Genomic DNA, 23,408 nt, shown 5'->3' with positions numbered 1-23,408 from the left:
GGGCCTGAAAATGTGCATACCTAACAAGCTGTCAGGTGATACTTATGCTGCTGGTCTGGGGACCACACTTTGAGTATGAAACTTCAGAACTGCACTGTCCAGTGCAGCAGCTACTGGCCACAACGCAACTACTGAGCCCCTGAAACATGGCTGGGGCAATTGGGCAACTGGATTTTTAACTGCGTTTCATTTTAACTAAGTGAAATTTAAATTTAAAAACTGAAGCAGGGGGGACTTCCCTTCCCTGGTGGGCCAGTGGTTAATACTCTGCGCTCCCAATGCAGGGGGCCCAGGTTCGATCCCTGGTCAGGGAACTAGATCCTGCATGCTGCAACTAAGACCCAGCACAGCCAAATAAATAAATAAGTATTAAAAAAAAAAAAAACTGAAGCAGTGTAAAATATTTTTCTGTTCAACACAATTTCTTTTCTTTTTTTTTTGGCCGTTCGTCTTGTGGGGATGTTAGTTCCCCAACCAGGGACTGAACATGTGCCCTCAGCAGTAAAAGCAGGGAGTCCTCACCACTGGACCGCCAGGGAATTCCCACAATTTCATTGTTTAGATAGGACTACATTTCACTTTGACCACTGGAAATTTAGTGTCTGAATTGAGATGTGCTACAGGTGTAAGACATACACCAAATTTCGAAGTCTCAGTAGGAACAGAAGAATGCACAATGTCTCACTACTGATTTTTTATACTGATTACATGTTAAAATGATATAATATCTTGGGTGTACTGGGTTAAATAAACTCTTGTTATCATTAATTTCACCTGTTTCTTTCTACTTTTAAAAATATGGCTACTAGAAAATTTTAAATTGTATATGGGGCTCACATTCTCTTTCTATTGCATGGTGCTGCTATATACAGCTTGCATGAAGCATAATTTTTGTTATAATATTCACCATATTACTGACTTATTATATGTTGATATTTTTTTCTTTTCTCCTATTCGACTTTTTTTAAAAATAAACTTTTAATTAATTAATTAATTTATTTATTTATTTATTTATGGCTGCATTGGGTCTTTGTTGCTGCGTGCAGGCTTCTACTCTTTGTTGCGGTGTGCAGGCTTCACATTGCAGTGGCTTTTGTTGTGGAGCACGGGCTCTAGGTGCACGAGCTTCAGTAGTTGTGGCACGTGGACTCAGTAGTTGTGGCTCACAGGCTCTAGAGCACAGGCTCAGTAGTTGTGGTGCACGGGCTTAGTTGCTCCGTGGCATGTGGAAATTTCCCAGACCAGGGCTCGAACCTGTGTCCCCTGCTTTGGCAGGTAGATTCTTAACCACTGCGCCACCAGGGAAGTCCTCGACTGCATTTTTATAAGAAATGCCGACTGCAATACCCAGATCGCAACATAGTACGCTATGCCCTTTCTCTTGGGGAATCCAGTGAATGGGGCATTGCTCTCCCATTTCACAGAAGAGAAGGCTGAGACTCAGTAACCAAAGGAACTTGCCCGGAGGCCCCGCCCCTCCACTCACGCTGAGGTCCCACCCCTGACCCCTCCCAGAAGTAGCAGTTGGGGTGCTTTGGATGCAGGCGTGGTGGCTTCCAAACCCGAGCCCTACCCCATCCCATGCCGCTCACCTCTGCCGGAATTCCTGGAAGAGGATGCGGTTGGGAAAGCCCTGGCGACAGATGCGGATGCCCTCCAGGACGCCGTTACAGCGCAGCTGGTCCAGCACCAGCCGAGGCTCCAGCTTCCCAGCCTGCAAAGAGCAGTCACAGACATGCGAGGTCAGTGGCTGCCACACGGAGGCGCCACTCATTGGATGGCAGCCGTCAGGGGAACTCGGGTGGATGGCAGTTTGGGCAGGTCAAAAATGGTTGGCAATTTCATCTGGTTCAACCTATAATTTACTGAGCACCTACTACGTGCCAGGCAGAAATGCCTGCCCCAGGGAGCTCACTGTCCACTGGGAGAGGTCGACAATAAATGAGGTCAAGACATCACAAACGTCAGACGTAAATGAGTACTAAGTGCTAAGGGGCAAAGAGCAGAGGGGAGGGAGGACGGAGAGTGCTGAATTTCATAGGATAGTCTGGGAAGGTGACGTGTGAACAAAGCACGTACATCATTATTTTTGGTAGTTAACTTTCATTGCCTTTTCTTTCTTTTACCTGCTTTTTTTTCCCCAAAGTAATACACAAATGGTAAAAATCTAAACGCTACAAAAAAATTCAAATTATACATTCTGAAAAACAACTCTTGCCTTGCCCAGGGCCCCAGAGTGGTCAACACAATACCCAGGTTTTTATGGAGCCTTCTAGATCAGTTGTTCTCAACCCAGACTACACACTGGAGTCCCCTCACATGCTTAAAAAAAGCAAAAACAAACAACAAACAAAACCAAAACCAAAAAAAGCCCTGGCCCCGGGCTAGGGCAGAATATAAATATCTGGTGGGGAGGAGGGTTAAAAAATGAGAACCACCATTCTGTATCTTCTTCAAGGGCTATCTAAGCATATATGTATTTATTCATCCATCAAATGTTTATTGAATATTCACTGTATGCCACACAATGTGTTCTAGGCAATGGGGACTCAGCAGTAAAAAGGGAGATAAAAGCCCCTGCCCTCAGAATGTTTATGTCCCAGCAAAAAGGGAGTTTCTGTTTATTTATTATTATATATGTCCCCTATTCCTTGGTAATAACGCTTCCATTCTGTGGGAGGGAGGGCGCTATTCCTCCCCCTATGCTCTCAGTCCATGAGTGGCTAGGACTGACCTCATCCTGGCTCCAGGCATGGTCATGTGACTCAGGCCAGGCCAATCAGGCTGGTTCAAGGGTGGGCACAAGAGCCATCCTAGGCCAGTGAAAGCCAGCCCTGAGACTTCTGCTACATCCATGCTGCCAGAGGCTCTCTCTTTCCTTTAGGGTTGCTGAACTGAAAGAATGAAAGTCTGGAGCCACTGGTGGCTGCCGTGCCACCCTGAGAATGGAGACAGAGGTTCATCAGAGAGGAGGCAACACACAGAAAAGCAGAGCCAAGCAAAGGAAAAAGACTCCTGACATCACCGTTTGAGCACCTGGATCCAACTGTGCCTGAACCTGATCATGGAATCTTCAATTACGTGAATCTATACATTCTCACTTTTTTTGGGGGGGGCGTGCCCTGTGGCTTGTGGTATCTTAGTTCCTCAACCAGGGATGGAACCCGGGCCCTCGGCAGTGAAAGCGTGGAGTCCTAACCACTGGACCACCGGGGAATTCCTGACACATTCTCACATTTGCTTAAGCCACCTTAGTGGCTCTCTCAAAAGAGCCCCAAGGAAATGGCTGAAAATAGCTGGAAATTGGAAATAATATATAGGATGGTCTCACAGTAACATTTTGGTTTTTTCCCTCCCTCCCTCCCTCCATTCCTTCCTTCCTTCTATCCTTCCTTTCCTCCTTCCTTCCTCCATTCCACCCTGCAACAAGACATGTGGCAGGCTTGAGTGGGGAGGTGCCCAGCAAGGTCAGGAGACTGATTACATAAAAGGGGACTGAGAGAACTAGTAAATGTGTGCTATACTACAGGATCTCACTGTTGCTAAAAAGAGATGTTGGACTGGAACTTGACAAACTGGTGGGAACTCACGGTTTTCAATATATAAAGATAGTTATAGAAATAAACATAGATGTAAGTGTGTGTACACATATATGTGTGTACATGTATATTCATATGTGTATGCATGCATGTACATTAGTGTGTACGTACATAGCTCTATTTACTGAGAGGTCCTGGGAGTGACACCTTGATACCATGGAGCACACCTAGCACCCAGATCATAGACTGTAAGCACCATTCTCCACTTAAAAGGACCAAGGCTCCTTGGAGAAGTGGCTGAGTCCATGTATGCCACATTTCATCAAATAAAAGCCACTATCAATTGTAAAACACACTGTTATCTTATATACCACCAAGAAAGAAAAACTCTTGTCAATTAAACTCTGACAGGCCTTTGATTGTAAGCCACATCCCAACTTCAGAGATGCTAAAATGTCACAATAAATGTGTCTTAGATTTGATAAAATATGGTATTTACAGCTATGAGAAACACACAGATCTACCTACTCAATAACCACAGCTCCTACTTTCTGAGGACAGTATAAGCCCCAGGCACCTTTCACCTTCTACTATGCTGACCCTTCTCTACAGGGCCTATTCTCTGATTTTCCCAACAAGAAAACTTATTGGTGGCCTGGAAGAGCAGGATTGGTCTCCCCACACTTACATGACACTCCCGGCTCCAATGGTCTTTTTTCCATCCCTTGTACCTTTCATGCTCCAACCAACCACTGGGCTTTTGCACAAGCTGTTCTCTGCTTAGAATACCACTTATCCTTCCAAGCTCAGACCTCACCTTCTCCAGGGAGCCCTCCCTGACTTCACTGTATTCCCACTACCTGGCACTTAGTAGGTGCTCAGTAAAACTTAAGTCCCATGAATGAATGAATTTTCCTAACAGGGCATTGAGCCTGGGAGGGAAAACAACTTGCTCGAGGTCACACAGCCAGTCAGAAGTAAGCCTGGGGCCAGACATGGTTCCAGCCACATCCAGCGACTGGGACTTTACCCACTGCCAGAGCTGCCTTCCCTCCCCGGGCTGGGTCACTCACCCTCTTCTCGTGGTTGGGGATGATACAGCGGACGAAGCTGGGGTTGGTGTTGCTGAGTGTGGCCATGAGGCGGCTCAGGGACTCCTTGTAGAGCTGTCCCACCGTCCGGAACATGCCCCGGCGTGGGCGGCCACCAGGCGGGCCATCCCCAAGGCTGTTCACCTGCTCCAGCCCCACGATGCCCTCCACTGTGGGAGGAGGAAACAGATGTAGAGAGAGAGTAAAGTCAAAGGTCAGTTTTAGGGAGCTGGGTTGGCCAAAGGTCAAGAATCTTATTATTTATAGGACCTGGCACTTTACATATGAAACACCTCTCACAGCCTAGTAAGGTAGGTGTTATCAGCCCATTGGACTGACCAGCAAACTGAGGCTCAGAAAGATGGAAGACTGTGCCCAAGGCCACAAAGCTTAGGATCTGAAGACACAGGATCTGAACCCAGGCAGTATGAATCTTCTCGAACCCTGGTCTCTGACCCTTCTTTTCCATTTTCCTTATCAGCAAATGATGATGATGAAGATAGCAAATGCTTCCTTAGCACTTATTCTCTGCCAGGCACTGCTCAAAGCACTTGACATACATCGGCTTATTTATAAGCCTATAAATTTTATAGATTTTTATAGATGAGGAAACTGAGGCACAGAGAGGGAAAAGGGTAATAACCACAGCTGCATTTTCAGGAACTTGAAACAGTGTCACATTAAAAATGTACTGAAGTCTGGCTTTATTACGATATTTGAAATAAGGCAATATTTGAAATAAGGCAAAAAATTAAAAATACAAAAATAAAAAGAAATGAAAAACAAAATAAAATAAGGCAAACTGCCTCCATAGTCACCATTTTCCCAGAAAGGCCTGATTTCATGATAATTTTTTTTCCCTATTATCATTTGATGCAGTCACTTCAACTAGTGAGAAATATGCACTCCTTTGTCTCAAATTCTATGTACTGAATCATTCCCAGTTTCTCAAGAACCTGCAGCTGGGGCAGAATCTGATGGCCTGCAATCCCCAATCATGAGGGTTATCAGGGTCAACTAGATAACTCGCTCTGACGGCAGTGCTTGGCACACAGTGGGGGCTCAGATATGGCATTTTTCCTCCCCAGGTTCAAGTCTCCCTCCTACCGCCATGCTCCTAGTTATTGTCAAAAGGATAATTATCATTTATTAAGTTCTTATAGCACAGGTAAGAGCAGAGGCTCTGGGTTCAAATCCCAGCTCCGTCCCTTACTGGCTGTGTGACCACAGGCAGGTGACTTAACCTCTCTGTGCTTCCATGTCCTCATCTGTATAACAGGGGTAAGAGTACTAACAGCTGCCTGATTAGGTTGTTTGGAGGATTCCATGTGTTAATAATGGTAAAAGGGCTTTGCACAGTGCACAGCACACAGTATGGGTTCAATTAATGCCAGTGGATACTATCACAGTTGTTTGCACTTTTACATGCGGTTTAGTTAGAAGAAGGCCTTGTGCTGCTACAAAGAGTCTGGAAACTGCTAAGGGAGCCAACAAGGGGTGGGGACGGGAAAGAAGAGGGAAAGATCTCTGTATGGTAAGGAAAGGGGATAGACGTTCAGAACCAGGTTCCCGGTCCAAAGGGCCCACCCTCCTTGTCTGGCAAATCTCACCCGTTGATGCACAGCAACACCCACCCCCTGACGGAGAAATGGCAGAGCCGTGCCTCCCTGAAGATCCTGGGGGCGACGGTGGGAAGGAGTCAAGGAAAGAGAACTGCTGCAAGCCCCCGTGTTCTGGGTGGGGGTGAGGACAGATGGGGGGAGAGGCAGGGAGATGGGATGGGAGATGCAAAGGGAGCAGCATGAGAAAAGGCAGGAAGAAAAAAGAAGAAAGGGTTATTAGTCAACAGCACAGAGCAAAGCAGGAGGAGAAACCTGATCCTGGACATGAACTTTTAAAGCCAGGGAGACTGTCCTGTTCAGCTTTATGTTGACTAGTGAGGGCATCGATGTTTGTTGAAAGGGCGAATGTCCTCTGCGAATTTAATACCCGGGGGGAAAAACCTCTCTCCCTAGAGGATGAGTCTGTATCTGTTTTATTAGGTATCCCCTTTTGCCCTGGCCGCCAGGAAGCTCAAGGACTAACTCAAGGCTCCCACCCAGCTTATTGTGTTTGCCTCTCTGAAGAGAGCTTGTCTCATTTGCCTTTTCCCCTGGGCTGCCAGGATGTTGGGTACCCAACCCTGGGCTGTCAGGATGCCCGAAAGCAAAGCCAACTCTGGGCTCAGGGCAGCTGTAGTAGAGATTGATGCAGAAATGGCCCCAATCCCCCACCCCTCTCTGTGACTTGCAGCTCCTTGAATCTGAGCTGGCCTTGTGACTTGCTTTGTTCAGAAGAACTGTGGAGGAAATAATACTGTGCGGGGTTCCAGTCTAGGACTCAAGAGGCTTTGCCACTTCTACTTTCTCTCTTGGAACACTTTGAGAGCCGAGCATATATAGGGTGGAGCATGTGAAGGATTAGGGGGAACATCATGTGCCCATGAACGTGGCACAAATTTTGAAGAAGTTGATGGGGGAGATTTTCAGTCTGAAGGAGATGATTCTTGGCAGAATCTGGTTCTGTTAGTGAACATCAAACAATGCTTTTCAATCCCTCTTGTATAAACTATATGAGATGCTAACATCAAATTTCTCTAAAATCAGCTCACCATATCAAGGTGTGCTATGCCCTTTCACTCTGTGAGTTTGTTTTGGGAATGACTCATCTTGCTTATTTTGTTCTCTTATCCAATTGCATGGGCTGGCGCTTCTACCACTATGCTTTTCACTTCAATAAAAGATTAAGGCAAACTGACAGATTCTGGAAACCCAGAATCAGGAAACCAAGATGCTGGTTCTGTCCATTTTATAAAATCATCTCTCAAACCTCCTCTAAGGATGGATGGCAAGGATGGACAGGGCTTGCTGGTCTGAAAGTGTCAGTCTGAAAAGACTGATGGCCAAACTCACATGGGCCTTGTTGGAGCAGGAAAACTCCAAAACTATACCTCGGTTTTTGCTCCTTTTTTCTTCCCTGAATCCCTGAAGGGAACTTAGGGACAGATCAATGAAAGCAAAGCCTAAACATTGACTAACCTGTAAATACTGCCCTTCCAAGTTCTCTTGTTGTTATTAATTCTTCTTCAGTCGAATCTCTTGATTTTTTTTTTTTTAGGGATCATCTGCCATCTACAATTAATAACTTAATTGCTTCCTTTTGAATATTCATATACTTATTTCTTTTTCTGGCCTGACTGCATAAATTATTATCGCCAAAACAATGTTTCACAGCAGTGTTGACAGTGGGCATCCTTGTCTTGTTTCTGATTAAGGAGGCATGTTTAATCATTGAGTGTGATGCTGGTTTGAGAGATCAATCAATCACTAATTGCAATCACTACTGTAAGGCTGTCTGGCCTACTGGCACCAGTTCTGCCTCCGAGCAGACAACTCAGGCTCAGAACTCAGACTCTGGAACAAAAGTGTTCACACTGTGAGTTGGGAAAAGGGATGCACCGAGCTCCAGGGACAGGGCCTGGGGAAGCTGGTCCTTACCGTCTTTCCAGATCTCTGCCGTTAGCCGGTCTGTGCTCTGGTGAAGCAAGGCTGCGACATTGTCATTCAGAGGGTCCATGTTTTTCATCAGCCACTCATTGGCCTTGTAGTCAACCTGAATGAAATTGGGCACAGGAGGCTGGTGGGATGGTGGGTTCACCAGCACTGATGATTTCCCAAGGAGCATCCCAGAAGCTCTGAGATTCCCAGCTCTGGGGCTCACCACTCAGGAGAGAGCACTGGTGGGCACCTTGTGCCCATATCCTGAACTGCACCCACCCGCTGCATGGTCCCTCTCCCTTTCTGTATTTCCCTTAAGAGGACTTTGTCCCTCTGGGACCTCATCCACCAACACTTCTTTCCTTATTCATTTAGCCACTCTGGTCCTCAAACGTGCAAGCTCATTTCCACCTCAGGATTTTGACCCCTGCCGTTTCCGCCACCTGTGATTCCCTCTCTGTGGATTTTCACATGGCCAGCTCCCTTCCACGGAGTCACAGTCTTGACCACCACGATTCCCTGCACGCGTTCCCCCCCACCAGATGGTGGCTTCCAGAGGCCAGGGTCTGAGTCTGACTCACAGCCAGCAGAGGACTGGGCACACAGGAAATCTCAGCAGATGTCTGGAAAACAACTGAGTTCTAGAACAGAACACATGGGTCTCCTACCCCTCAGCCTTTCTGTATGCTGTTCCCTCCACCCATTCTTTTCTGGCTATGGGTTACTCATCATTTATTTTATTATTTTTTTTAAAAATATTATTTATTTATTTGGCTGCACCAGATCTTAGTAGTGGCATGCAGGATCTAGTTCCCTGAGCGGGGATCGAACCCGGGCCCCCTGCATTACCCACTGGACCACCAGGGAAGTCCCTGCTCATCATTTAGACCAGGGATTGGCAAACAATGGCCTCCTGGCCAAATCCACCTCCTTTTATAAATAAAGTTTTAGGGACCTCCCTGGTGGTCCAGTGATTAAGAATCCGCCTTCCAATGCAGGGGACGCAGGCTCAATCCCTGGTTGGGGAACTAGGATCCCACGTGTTGCGGGACAAGTAAGCCTGCCCGCCACAACAAACAGGCCGCACAGGGTGCGGCAACTGAGACCCGATGCAGCCAAAAATAAATAAATAGGACTCCCCTGGTGGCGCAGTGGTTAAGACTTCACCTGCCAATGCAGGGGGACACGGGTTTGAGTCCTGGTCCGGGAAGATCCCACATGCCGTGGAGCAACTAAGCCCGTGTGCCACAACTACTGAGCCTGCAAGCCACAACTACTGAGCCCGCACACCATGACGCCTGTGTGCTTAGAGCCCGTGCTCTGCAACAAGAGAGGCCATTGCAATGAGAAGCCCACGCACGACAACGAAAAGCAGACCCCACTTGCCGCAACTAGAGAAAGCCCGCACGCAACAAAGACCCAACGCAGCCAAAAATAAATAAATTTCAATAAATAAATAAATAAATATTTTAAAAAATAATAAAATAAATAAAGTTTTATTGGAATACGGCCTTCATTTATGTGTGAACTTGTGGCTTCTTTCATGCTCTCATGGCAGAATTGAGTAGTTGTGCCAGAGACTGGCCCACAGAACTGAAACTATTCACAGAAAATGTTTGCTGACCCTTGATTTAGAGTTCAGATCAAGCATCACTCTCCTCTGTGTAGACCTTCCCTGGGATTCCTCTTCTGGACTTTGACACTATCCATAGCTGGCCCCATTAAAGCACTTATCGGCCTTATATCCCGATGGTCTGTTTTTGTCTCCCTCCCAGATAAGGAACTTTGTGAGGACAGAATCTTATCTGACGTGGGTCCCCAGCTTTGCTCAGCACAGGGCTGAGCCCACAAAAGGCATATGTTGGCCAAGTGAGTGAATAAAATGCACCTAATTCTCCACCTGGTGAACTCCTATCCATCTCTCGAAACCCACTGCAGATATCCCCTCCCTGAGGAAGCCTTTGCTGACTTCATCAGACAGAGTCCTCGCTCCTCCCTGGGCTTTCCTGCCCCTGGCCTGGCTGTGACTTGTCCCGTGGACGCCAGGCGGCCCCTGCTTTCCCTCTGCACCCTCCCTTCATCCTCACTCCCACCCACAGCCCCCAAGGCTGGCCCCTGCTCCCTACCTTGCCCGCATAATGCAGGACGCTGAAGTCGGCCTGATCCCGCAGAGTCCTTGGCCGCTGGAATTTGGGGTGACCACCCTGCTCTTGGGCCACCTTCTCCACAAAGGACTTGTCTGTGGCCTTTGGGAACCAGCACTCCTCATCCAGCAGAGCCAGGAGCCCAGGGGGGTTGGCCTGACCATTAACAGAAGAGGGCAGAAGAGTTAAGTCAGATCCCCAAATACTGGACACTTAGGTTGCTGCTAATTTTTAGTTCTTGTGCCACTTGGGACCTACGAGCAAACACGAGAACAACCGTTAGAGCCATCGATTAGCCCTTTGCTTTGAGCCACGCCCTGTGGCAGGCATGTTCTGGGTTCTAACCATCCAGCAGCCACACAGATCTATGCCGTTTTCCCCATTTAACCAATGGAGAGGCCTGAGGCCGGGTGGGGTGAGGAGGTGGACCAAGGTCACACGGAGGGTGGAGCAGCCGTGGGCTCACCGGCCGCTCGATGAGGTCGATGCAGGGCTGCAGGTCGAGGCCGAAGTCGAGGAAGGTCCAGGGGATGCCCTCGCGCTGGTATTCCTCCTGCTCCAGGACAAACATGGTGTGGTTGAAGAGCTGCTGCAGCTTCTCGTTGGTGTAGTTGATGCAGAGCTGCTCGAAGGAGTTCAGCTGCGGAGGGGAGGGACACATGAAAGAGGGGAACAGGGATCCGGAGGGGGCAGGGACCCGGAGGGGGCAGGGACCCACAGAGAGGGGGGCAGAGACCCAGGGAGGGGCGGACAGGGCCAGCGTGATGGAGCCCTCTCAGCCCCCAGCCAGGCACAAAGCGCAGACCTGGAAGATCTCAAAGCCGGCGATGTCCAGGATGCCCAGGAAGGAGGCGCCTTGGCGGGGGCTACGGTCCAGGGCTCGGTTGAGGCGCAGGACCAGCCAGCGGAAGAGGCGCTCGTAGGTGGCCTTGGCCAGGGCCTCCAGTGCAAAGTCAGCCTGCAGGTCAGGGCACACAGTGAGGACCCAGCCTGCACATCAGTGCCCCCCGACCCCGCCCTGCCGGCACTGGGTGTGGACGGAGCCCCATCATGTTTCATCAAGAGCAGTGACATTAAAAAAAAAAAAAAAAGAGCAGTGACATTAACAAGAGCAGATCATTAGTGATGCCCTACTGTGCGTGGGGCACTGTGTGAAGTGCTTGGGGAAACATTAGTTCATGAATATTCCACCCAACCCTTGAACCAATTTCCACGGCAGAACAGGTAAGAGGGTGGAATCTGGAGACCAACATCTAGATTGGGATCCTAGCTCTGCTACTTAGAGGCTGTGTGACCTCAGGCATGTGAATAAACCTCTCTGTGCCTCAGTGTCTTCATCTGTAAAATGGATCCTATCAATAGTACCTTGACTGAGAGCAGAACCCAGGTCAGTGTGATCCCCAATCTCATATCCCTCACTGTGCCTTCTCTGTCCTAGCACCTCGAGAGCCCAGCCTGGGGTCAGGCAGAGGCCTCTGCCCCAAAACTGGAATTCTGAAAACATCTAGTCTGTGTTCACCTCTCCCCACCCCCACTGCCACCACCCTTATCTGTGCTGCTGTCATCGCTTGCCTGGACTATGACAGTGGCCTCCTTGTGTCTCATTGCTTCCACTGGGGCCCCCTGGACCCAATTCTCCACACACTAGACAAGGGAATCTTTATAAAGACAAACTGAACCAAGTTATTCCCTGGCTTAAATCCTCACTGGCCTCCTGCTGCACTCTGCATAAAACTCACCTCCTTATCGTGGCTCCTAAGACCTCGTGTGATCTGTCCCCTTCCAACCTCTCTGACTGCAGCTTCTACCACCCTCTCCCCCACTGTCTAGTCTCACTGATCTCCTTAATGTTCCCAACTTGCCAAGCTTGTTCCAGCCCCAGGGCCTTTACACATGCTATATTCCCTTTGTCTTGAACCATCCAAATCTCAACTCAAATGTCACCTCTTCCGAGAAGACTTTCCCGGGCACCTCAATCCTCTCCTTTGAAGAAAGCACCCATTTCTTCCTTTATTATCTGATTCCCTACTACAGCCTGAGCTCCCTGAAGGCGTGGTCTTTGTTTCCATGGCTGTCTTTATTCTAGCACCTAGACCAGAGTGGGTAACTGAACAGACACTCAGCAAAAGTTTGTTGAGTGAGCGAGAAAAAACTGGCATAAGATGCTTAAAAATCCAGGGCCCTCCCTGCGCCCACCTGCCGCCAGCCTTGCCCACCTGTTCCTTGGTCTGTGCTTTCTGCACGTAGTCCCGGCCAACTTTGATGCGGGGGGTGAGCAGGGCGCGGGAGAAATCTGTCACCCCCAGGCCCAGGAGGCGGCAGAGCTTCTGAGCAGCTGAGGGCGAGAGACACCAAGATGCGATCAGCACTGGGAGGTGGGGACAGTGCAGAGTGGGGAAGGGGGGAGAGGGTGCCACCCCCCACTGCTGGTGGAACACCAGCCTTTCCCGCTAGAGGCATTACGGGTCCTAAAGGTGTGTGCATTCTCCAGCCCAGTAATTCTCCTCCTGGAACCCTAAGTTGGCAAAAATAATTCTGGATGTGGGCAAAAGCTGGACTAGGAGGATGTTCACCACAGCACTGTTTACAATGGAGAAAACCAGGAAGCAACCTGAATGTCCAACAGCTAGGGATTGGTTAGAGAGTCAGGGTGTATCCATTTGAACAAACGTTCTGCAGTCACTAAATATTATTATTATAAATAATTATTATTTATAACATTAGTATTACTAATTAATAATATAAGCATTATAAATAATTATTTAATAAATAAATTGTTATTATTATAAATTATTACACGGTACACTTAAGATGTGTACATTTCATGATTTGTATGTTTCACTTCAAGTCCATGAAAGAACTGTAAACAAATATTGGATGCCAGTAAATGATATACAGGCTGAAGGGTCTATACCAATATCTGCGATTTTGAAATGCGCCAGGAAAGCAGATGCATGAACAGAGGATGGAAAGATACTCGATAAAGCAAGTGTGGTAAGATGTCAGTGGTAGAATCTTGGTGGTGGATCTGGGTGTTCGGTATAAAATTTTTTGAACTTTTCTGTATGTTGGAAAATGTCTCAATAAAATGCTGGGGGAAAACTCTTGGAATAAGAGTTCAGTGAGGTGGCCACAACTAAAAAAAATACTTAAAAATTCATTGCTCTTCCCTATTTTTGCAGGAAAAAAAATTGCCAAAATGTTAATAGCTGTTTTGGCAGAAGATGGAGGAAGGACTGTGTGGGCAGGTGTATTTCTTCTTTCGCCTGTGAATTAAAATGATCATTAAGAAGTGTTTTTGAGCCTCTATCACTTGTGTCACAGGAAGATAGTTACTACAAATACTCAGCTCCAGCAAAAGAGAAAAACACTGAGGAGGAGACACATTAAAATGTCAACAGTGGTTACTTCTGAGAGGTGATGAGGATTTAAATCAATCTCTCTCTCTCTCTCCCTCCCTCTGATGCAACTGCAATTTCTAATTCTTCTACAGTGATTTTGCATTATATGGGAATATTTAAAAACTGAAAAAACAGCATGGAGTACTATGCTGCCAGTAATAGGGTGACTTAACAGGGTTCTAAGCCCTTGGTGTGTACTTTGCCAGCCGGTGGAGCCTGGGGGCTGCTTCTCCAATTAATGTCTGCAAATGCAGAAAATGAAATACAAGGGATTCCAAAGGAGATTAATTATACTGACATACAGTTCTCCTCACAGAACCCAGGTGAAGAAACCAGTAGAGTTCTAGTTAATAACCTTGAAAAGTTACCCCCATTGCATTAAGTGGGGGGAAAAGCAGGTTTCAAAACAGTTTATAAGGTCTGACCCCAATTTTGTAAATCAAATGAATGAGTATGTATGGCACACCTGCTGGGTGTGTGAACCTGGCCCCCAGATGTCACAGGGATAGTTCAGATCAGTGACATCGTGAGAGATGCCCCTTCCTTCATATGTTCTGTGTTGTACAGCTTTTGAAAATAGCCCATGGGGTTTCATAGTCAGGACAGAAAGCTCTTCCCGTCTCGAGGGGAAGGCGGTGTAAAGCAAGATTCCATTTCTGTGGTAATTATTTCCACATTGATACAGACGTAGAACAAAGCCCAGAGAGAAATGCCCCCCAAAATGTTAGCAGTAATTATGGGTAATTTCCCTGCCTTTGTACTTCCCTGTCTTGCCATATTTTCTTCTCCATTCAGATTGTATTATTTTATAATAATAAAGAAGCAGAGCTATTTCCATTTCGACAAAAAAAGGAGTATCAACTATACTTCTACTGGAAGGAAAACTTTAAAAATATATATATATGCAGAGCACAGAGGCCAGGAGGAGATACGCCCAGTGCTAATGGTGGTTTTCCGGGAGGGGCTGGGATGATGGAGGACCCTGCTGTCTGCACGCCCTTCCACCTTGGCACACTGCTGTTGTTCAAATTTTCAGCAGAGCTTACACTTTTTATAATCAAGGAAAGAGTGGACGGTGTTACTTTGGTAAAGATTCAGCAAAGGGCAGGAAATCAGGGTGGTCCTGGGTGGGAGGCGGGTCTGGCTGGGGAGGGAGGATGCTCTGTACGTGGGTGGGTAGCAGGCCATGTGGTGGTACCTGTGTTGTCAGGCATGGAGGCTTGATCGGTGTTCCGCTCTCTCTTCAGGACAATGTTGCCAAACTGGAGAACGGCCGAGACCATCCGCAGCATGGCTAAGGGGCAGCAGAGACACAGATCAGCGAGGCTCAGGGTCCTGACATGTGGTCTGAACTAGCCCCTTAGCAATCTAGCTTAAACAAGGACCTACTGTATAGCACAGGGAACTATACTCAATATCTTGTAATAACCTATAATGGAAAAGAATCAGAAAAAGAATAGATATATGTATATATATGTATAACTGAATCACTTTGCTGTACACCTGAAACTAACACAACATTGCACATTAACTATACTTAAATTAAAAACTAAAATAATAAAAAAAAGAAATCTAGCTTAAAAACCTTATGTCAAATTATACCACCTCCTGACACCAAGCAGGTCTTAAATACATGAATGGATAAGTGAATTCTGTATTTTATTTTATTTTTTGGCCACACTGTGTGGCATGAGAGATCTCAGTTCCCAGACCAGGGATTGAACCCGCACCCCCTGCAGTGGAAGAGTGGAGTTGTAACCACTGGACCTCCAGGGAAGTCCCTGAATTCTGTATTTTATATTCAAAGTTTGCTTTATCGCCATTTGGTATCTGCTCATGTCCATTTTATAGAGCAATGCATAGAATATTTAAAAGGACTTAGAGAAATGAATGAAGATCTTTAGCAATATGGAAAGATTTCTAAAATATCGAGTAAAAAATTCGAGGTGCAGAATGGTATATATGGCAACCACTATCTGTGCAAAAAAAAAAGGCAGAAAATGTCAAGGTCAGTCAATTTGCCTTATTCTTGGTAATTATGTTCTACAGGGTCATCTGAAACACTGAATTATCAAATGTGAACAAATGCTCCTATGGGGGAATACAGGTTTGGTTCCTGGGAGGCTCTGGTCACATTTTCATCAACTGATCAATGCATCACCTTGGTTTATGTGTGTTTCTGTTTAAAGATACCTTATCTGATGGGAATGTAAACTGGTGCTTCACTACCTAAAACAATATGGAGGTTCCTCAAAAAACTAAAAATAGAATTGCAGCAATCCCACTCCTGGGCATATACCCAGACAAAATTCTAATTTGAAAAGATACAAGCACCCCTATGTTCACAGCAGCACTATTTACAACAGCCAAGACATGGAAGCAACCTAAATGTCCACTGACAGATGACTGGATAAAGAAAATGTGGTACATATATACAATGGAATACTACTCAGCCATAAAAAAGAATGAAATAATGCCATTTGCAGCAACATGGATGGACCTAGAGGTTATCATACTAAGCGAAGTAGGTCAGAAAGAGAAAGACCAATATCATATGATATCACTTATATGTGGAATCTAAACTACGACACAAATGAGCATATCAATGAAATTGAAACAGACTCACAGACACGGAGAACAGACTTGTGGTTGCCAAGGGGTAGGGGGGTAGGCGAGGGAAGGAGTGGGAGTTTGGGATTAGCAGATGCAAACTAGTGTATATAGGATGGATAAACAACAAGGTCCTACTGTAGAGCACAGGGAACACTCTTCAATATCCTGTGATAAACCATAATGGAAAGGAATATGAAGAAGAATACACACACACACACACACACACACACACACACACATATATAACCGAGTCACTTTGGTATACAGCAGAAATTAACACAACATTGTAAATCAACTATACTTCAATAAAAAATTTTTAAAAGACATCTTATCTGATATATAGCATTGATTCACATTGAACTCACAACCAACATTCACTATAACTGGAGTCTGAAGGAAGCTCTTCTCACACACGTATTTTCTCTGTAAAGCACATCACAGCCTTCCTGCTCTTAGGGACACCGGACAGCATTAAGTACTACATTTAGGGGACATTTCAGACAGTGAAATCACCAACCAAAAAGCACCCCAAACGTGAAAAGCGTGGCACTCAACAGACTGTAGAAAGGACAGTGGTTTACAGTATGGGCTGGAACAAGAAGGCAGAATGTCACCCCGTGAGACTTCAGTTGGGTGCACACTTTCACTCCTCTATGAATGACCGCAATGACCACGAAAGCACCAGGATTGCTGGTTTGGGGGTTACGAATAAATGTCGTGTGTAGGTGAATTCTCCAACTCAGACACCGTAAAAGAAGATCGATTGTATTAATATCTGCACGTCTGCGCAAAGCGGCTAGAAATCTCGCCGTGAGTGGGCAATGCTGCCCCCTAGAGGACGTCTCGGGAACGTGCAGGGGTTGGTTAGCATAGGGATGGGGGCCACCCTGGCAACGTTTCTGGATGCCACAGAGACTGGGCAGGTGGGGACCAGAGGAGATGCCCTTCTGTATCACAAAGAGTTGCCCACATTCCGTTTGACTGCGAAACTTCCCAGTGGACATTCACGTCTGTGAAATCATGGTTTGGAATGCACTGAGACTAATCCCAGCTGTTTTATGCATACACACAAAAGTGTTTTGTGCTTGGTTTTAATACACAGTGCATTTTCCAGGTGGGTAGTCACTGAGGAATCCGAGGGAAGGCTGGTCTTGGTTTTGTTCAGAACTTTATCAAGATTTGGTCATCGTGTCAAAGCCTCCTTGTCTCCACCTGCAAAGCTGCCCTCGGCTTGGAGTGGACCCTATAACACGCCTACATCAGGCTGGGCTTGTGTCTGCTGCTTTCGTGGTGATGCTTCAGACCAGCGCCAACACCCAGCTACCTCATCCACGTTCCTCCTAGAATAGTCTTCACGATTTACGGATTGAAAAGGACACTGACCTATTTTCACTTACTCCGTGCCAGGTCCTGTTCCAAACGCTCACAAATGACCTCATGTCACCTTTGGAACAACTCACTGAGCCAAATCCTGCAATAGCATCTTGCGATGGGAAACAGTAAAACCCCCATTTGACAGACAGGGAAACCGAGGCACATCCGGGTAATCAACTTACCCAAGATCATCCAGCTCCTAAGCGGCATGGCTGAGACACCCCCGGCGGTCTGACCCTGGGGTCCGTATTCTTAACAGCCGTGCAGCCCTTTTCGTCCAACTTTTAGCATAAAATTCGCATGTTCGTACGAACGTAGAGCACACACACAGAAGAGCACACAGGTCACCTCCATCCAGCTCGGTGAGATTTTACAAAATGAACACACCAGTGGGCCAGCCCCTCAGAAGCCCCCTTCCGGCCACTCACTGAACTCGGACAGATTTCACACTCACAGGATTGCAAGGAAGAAGCCTGGTTCAAAAGTGCATGGACTGTATGGGTCTGCTTGTTCCAAATTCAAGAGCGGGCGAAACAACTCCATGTTGTTAGATGCCAACATAATGGTGATGGGGGTTGCGGTGAGGGGAAGGGGCTTCGAGGTGCTGGTGATATGGGGTGTCACTTGCAGAAATTCCCCTGAGCTGGGTGCTTTGGCGCCACACTCATTTTCTGGTGTCTATGCTACTACGCATAAGCTTCTGCACAAAGTTTACTTAGGAAAAGGGAGTGGCGGAAGGTGGAGGGGGAGCCCTTCTGGGAGACCCATGCCAAAAATGCGTAACCCGAATCTAATCACGAGGAAACACACGCACGTTGACAAAACAACTGGTCTGTAATCTCCCCAAGTGTCAAGGTCACGAACGATAAAGACTCAGGACCGGTTCCAGATGGATGGAGAGTAAAGTGTGATGACTAGATGCAATCCTGGACTGGGGAAGTGTGTGTGTGTGTGTGTGTGTGTGTGTGTTTAACTTAAAAAAAATTTTTTTTTTGCTATAAAGGACATTATTGGGACAGTTGGCATAAGGTCTGTGGATTAGATAATAGTACTAATAGTGCCAATGTTAATTTCCTAATGATGATACTGTACTGTGTTTGTGTCATAGAATGTTCTTAGGAAATAAGCACAGGCAGATTCGGGGGGGTGGGCGGTAAGATGAGTAATGCCCCCTCTCCGCAAAATGTCCACGGCCTGAATCCTGTGAATGTTACCTTACAGGGAAAAATAGACTTTACCTATGTGATGAAATTAAGGATCTTAAAACGGGAGATTAATCTTGCATTATCCAGGTGGGTCCAAAACGTAATCATAAGCGTCCTTATAAGAGGGAGGCAGAGGGGGAAGGCCACATGAGCAGAGGTTAGAGTGATGCATTTTGGGGTTTTTTTCAATTTTTTTGGCCGCGTCCCATACCTTTCGGGATCTTAGTTCCCCAATCAGGGATCGAACCCAGGCCCTGGCAGTGAAAGCGCAGAGTCCTAACCACTGGACCTCCAGGGGAGTCCCTAGAGTGATGCATTTTGAAGATGGAGAAAAGGGCCATGAGCTAAGGCATACGGTGGCCTCTGGAAGCTGAAAAAGGCAAGGAAACGAATTCTTCCCGGAGCCTCCAGAAGGGACCAGCTCTGCTGACACCCTGACTTTAACCAGACTGATTTTTGACTTCTGACCTCCAGAACTGTGAAGGAATAAATGTGTGTTGTCATAAGCCACTACATTTGTGGTCATTTGTGACAGTGGTCATCGGAAATACAAAGGGTGAACACCCTGGGCTACACCCCTACTCTCGAACAGCTCAGAACAAGTAATTAGAAAGACAGACAAGGATAAAGCAGATGTGGCAAGATGGTAACGCTTGAGGAATCTGGGAGAAGGTATGCAGCGATTTTGTGTACTCTACAACTTTTCTGTAGATCTGAAATTATTCAAAATAAAGGGGTTAGGGACTTCCCTGGTGGTCCAGTGGTTGAGACTCGGGCTCCTAATGCAGGGGGCCCAGGTTCAACCCCTGGTCAGGGAACTGGATCCCACATGCTGCAACTAAGAGTTTGCATGCCGCAACTAAAGATTCCCCATGCCACAACTAAAAGATCCTGCATGCCACAACTAAAAAATCTCACATGCTGCAACGAAGATCCCGCGTGCCACAACTAAGACCCAGCACAGCCAAATAAATATTTTTTTTTAAAAAAAAGAGGTTAAAAAAATCCCTGAAAACAGGAGGGGGAGGGTGTTGGTCACTGGCCTGACAGCTTCAAGAAGCCTTACTCTGAAGGACACATAAGAAACAGCTAACAGGGCTTCCCTGGTGGTGCAGTGGTTGGGAGTCTGCCTGCCGATGCATGGGGCGCGGGTTCGTGCCCCGGTCCGGGGGGATCCCGCATGCCGCGGAGCGGCTGGGCCTGTGAGCCATGGCCGCTGGGCCTGCGCGTCCGGAGCCTGTGCTCCGCGATGGGGGAGGCCACAGCAGTGAGAGGCCCGCGTACCGCAAAAAAAAAAAAAAAAAGAAACAGCTAACAGAGGTGGCCTCCTGGGAGCCCGGGACACTGGAATGATCGTAGACTTTTAGTTCTTTTTGAATTTCATACCCTTTGAAATGTAGTCAAAAAAAAAGACCACTGCTGAAAAAGACTCAGTTTCTGGAATTAGACAGTGAAACTGCAGTGATGATTCATACCACCTTGTGACTATATTACAAATACTGAACTGTATACTTGACAATGGCGAATTTTACAGTCCATGAATTCTAGTCCCCCAGAGAAAAAAGGTTTTGGTCTAGTTTTCGGGGCACGCCGGGGTGTGCAACAAATCTGAATTTTTCTTCTCCATCTCCATCAGGATCGTAACTCCTTGTGGAAGGTATCTGTTCCTTATTCACCTTCTAACTGTATCCTCTGCATACAGTAAGCACTCCATAAATGTGTTCATGAATGAACTTCAGCTTGCCTCTTTGGGGGGAAGAATTCCTTCCACAGTCCCCACTACTTTTGGGATTCAATCTTATCCCTTATCAAGGTCTTTGGCACCCTGTCCCCAATCCTCCCACCTGCTCCAGCCCCGGGGCCCCTCAGTTACTCCAACCAGCCAGGCCAACCTCTTTCATCCCCGCCAACACCTGACACTCTCTCTTGCCCCCAGGCTTTTGCCCTGGGAATTCCCTCCCCATAGAGGCGGTCCAGGACCACCTACACCTGCTTAATTCCTGCCTGACCTTCAGGGCTCAGCCAAGCGCCGCCTCCTCCAGGGGCTGCCCCGCCCCTTCCGAGACCCCACCCCCCACCCCCGTGACCCACAGTCACTGCTCCATGCACCTTCCAGCCATCACTCTTCCAGGGGATCAACTTTAATCCACTTGTGTGATTTGATGCTTCCTGGGTCTCAGCGCTCCAGGGGGCAGGGGCTTGTTCTGTCTTGGTCACGGTTCATTTCTCCCAGCGTCTGCAGGGGTGTGGCCCGCAGACTCCATCATGTGTTGAATGAACCCATATACGAATGAACAAATGGCCAAGAGTTAACTAGTGGGGGGTGCATTACTGAGGCGTGACCTGGGGCAAGCCAGTGGCCTCCTGGGCCTGGGTTTCCCCTGCTGGGCAGTGGGAGGGGCTGGGCGGGAGGTCAGGGGGCTGGGGTGTCGGGAACAGCCCTGAGTCCCAGAAACGCTGGGAGGTTTTGCGGCAGGGCAGCGAGGCACCTCCCAAAAGATAAATAAATGAGCACATTTCCTGATAGACTCACAAGGGCATCATCACCCCTAACAAACTGGATGATTATTCATCCTTAACATCAGCTCAGACCTGACCCAGACTCGAGTTCCCCCGGTGGCCTTTAAAATGGCCTATTATGGTTGGCTTCGGAACCTGCGTGGGTTCCAAGCACCCGGTGAACCTGACGCCTGAGGGGCTGGCAGTCAGCTCTGGCTGGTGACTTCGACTAGCAAGCCCCGACCTGCATGGGTGGAGGCGTGGGGCTGGAGAGGCTACGACGGCCTCACGTGAGCAGGAGCTCACCTCCCTGCGTGCTAGGCTGCCTGTTCCACCTCCCTGGTGGCATTTACGGCGCCAACGTGGATGGAAAGCGAGGAGGGGGGTGGAGGTCCTGCTTCCACGGGCCCCGAACGCTCTCTGCCCTGGGCTTCCCATGGGCGACCCAGAGGCGCCCACCTGCCTCTCTGGAAATGGATCACAGGCTGACTTTGGAGTCAGACCCTGGTTCCACCACCACCTCATCAAAGGCAGTGAGTCCTATAGGGCAGACACCCCACCTCCCTGGACCTCTGTGTCCTTTTTCTTTTTGGCCGCGCCATGAGGCTTGTGGGAGCTTAGTTTCCCAACCAGGGATCAAACCCAGGGCCATCCCTAACCTACGAGTCCTAACCACTGGACCTCCAGGGAACTCCCCATCTCTGTCTCCTCTTTCTTCCAAAGGAGAGTCTAGAAAAAAGGTGACCGGCTGGCTCCACTCCTTAGAAGTGAGACACAAAATCACACTGTTATGAGACCCCATCCACCTGCCACACCAGCAAAAGCAAAAAAGCTGACAACAGTGGGTGCTGGCAACCACGTCGTCGGGGGAACAGGTGCTCCAGAGACAGGGTGGAAGAAACTGGAAACTAGCGCCACCTTCTGGACAGCGGTGAGGTCGATTCAGTACAATTTAAAAAAACAGAGTGGGGTTGGGGCAAGGGAAAGGGGCTGGGGGTTAAGAGCTGAAAGCCAAGAAGTCATGAGCCCGTAACTGCTGGATCTGGTGCCAGGTTCCTGGGGGAGGGGTGGGGGTTCACGACCCTCTGCTCTCTACTTGCATACCTGTTTGAAAGGTTCCGTAAGAAAAAGGTAAAAAGCAAAATTATTCAGTAGTAAAAAGGAAGGAAGCACGGATACATACAACCACATGGATGAAACTTCAAACCATCATGCCGAGGGAAGGAAGCCAGCCACAAAGGATATATTGTATGAGTCCATCTATATGAAAGGTCCCGGATAAGAAAATCCATAGACACAGGAAGCAGATCTGTGGTTGCCAGGGGCTGGCATTGGAAAACCGGCAGACGACCGCAAAGGGGCGCAAGTTATTTTCTTGGGTCACTGAAAATGTTCTAAAATTGATTGTGGGGATGGCTGCACAGCTCTGAAGGTACTAAAAGCCACTGGCTTGTATTTGGCCACGCCACACGGCCTGCGGGATCTTAGTTCCCCGACCAGGGATCGAACCTGGGCCCTTGGCAGTGAAAGTGCGGAGTCCTAACCACTGGACCGCCAGGGAATTCCCTGACATATACTTTAAATAGGTAAATGTTTTGGTATGTGAATGATATCTCAATAAAGCTGTTAAATTTCCGTTAAAGCTGGATAAAACCAAAAATTGCACCTCTCCTTGGACTCAGCATTTTGTGGCTTAAGAACTGATCCTGCAGTTCTGTTCACCCATGAGCACAAAGATCTACTTATAAGGATATTCTTGGCACTTTTTGATTCCAACAGCAATAGGATGCAGTCACCCGAAGGGTGTGTCTGCAAGGGACTGACAGGTTACAAGAATCACAGTTCATCTAAACAGTGAAACCTTCTGCAACCACAAAAAACCCTGAAATTCACCTATACCTACAAAACCAGAATAACTGTCAAAACATGCTGTTCGGTGGGAAAAGCAGGGGACAAAGCACATGCTAGCACGGGGGCGATGAGCTGAGTGCTTTACCCCAGTGCCG

General features: G+C 47.7%; 1 protein-coding gene across 4 annotated transcripts in view; it reads right to left on the bottom strand.

The window, feature by feature from the left end:
• MYH14 (myosin heavy chain 14) overlaps positions 1-23,408 on the bottom strand; it is a gene marked incomplete at its 5' end in the record, with an annotated part of 84,949 nt that overhangs the window by 44,812 nt on the left and 16,729 nt on the right. For 2 of the 4 annotated variants that reach the window (XM_079723039.1, XM_079723042.1), the window contains 8 exons: positions 1,593-1,714; positions 4,613-4,800; positions 8,167-8,281; positions 10,293-10,466; positions 10,777-10,950; positions 11,116-11,268; positions 12,527-12,645; positions 14,910-15,005. In XM_079723039.1, coding sequence (XP_079579165.1) covers positions 1,593-1,714; positions 4,613-4,800; positions 8,167-8,281; positions 10,293-10,466; positions 10,777-10,950; positions 11,116-11,268; positions 12,527-12,645; positions 14,910-15,005 — 1,141 coding nt within the window. Of the gene's footprint in view, positions 1-1,592; positions 1,715-4,612; positions 4,801-6,240; positions 6,364-8,166; positions 8,282-10,292; positions 10,467-10,776; positions 10,951-11,115; positions 11,269-12,526; positions 12,646-14,909; positions 15,006-23,408 lie in introns of all 4 variants that reach the window. The other 2 variants (XM_079723041.1, XM_079723040.1) reach the window with 2 other exon arrangements.

The sequence above is a fragment of the Hyperoodon ampullatus genome (assembly GCF_949752795.1).
Source record: "Hyperoodon ampullatus genome assembly, chromosome: 18".
Taxonomy (NCBI): Eukaryota; Metazoa; Chordata; class Mammalia; order Artiodactyla; family Ziphiidae; genus Hyperoodon; species Hyperoodon ampullatus.
The sequence above is the reverse complement of the archived record's forward strand: the minus strand, read 5'-3'. Positions and strand labels throughout refer to the sequence as shown.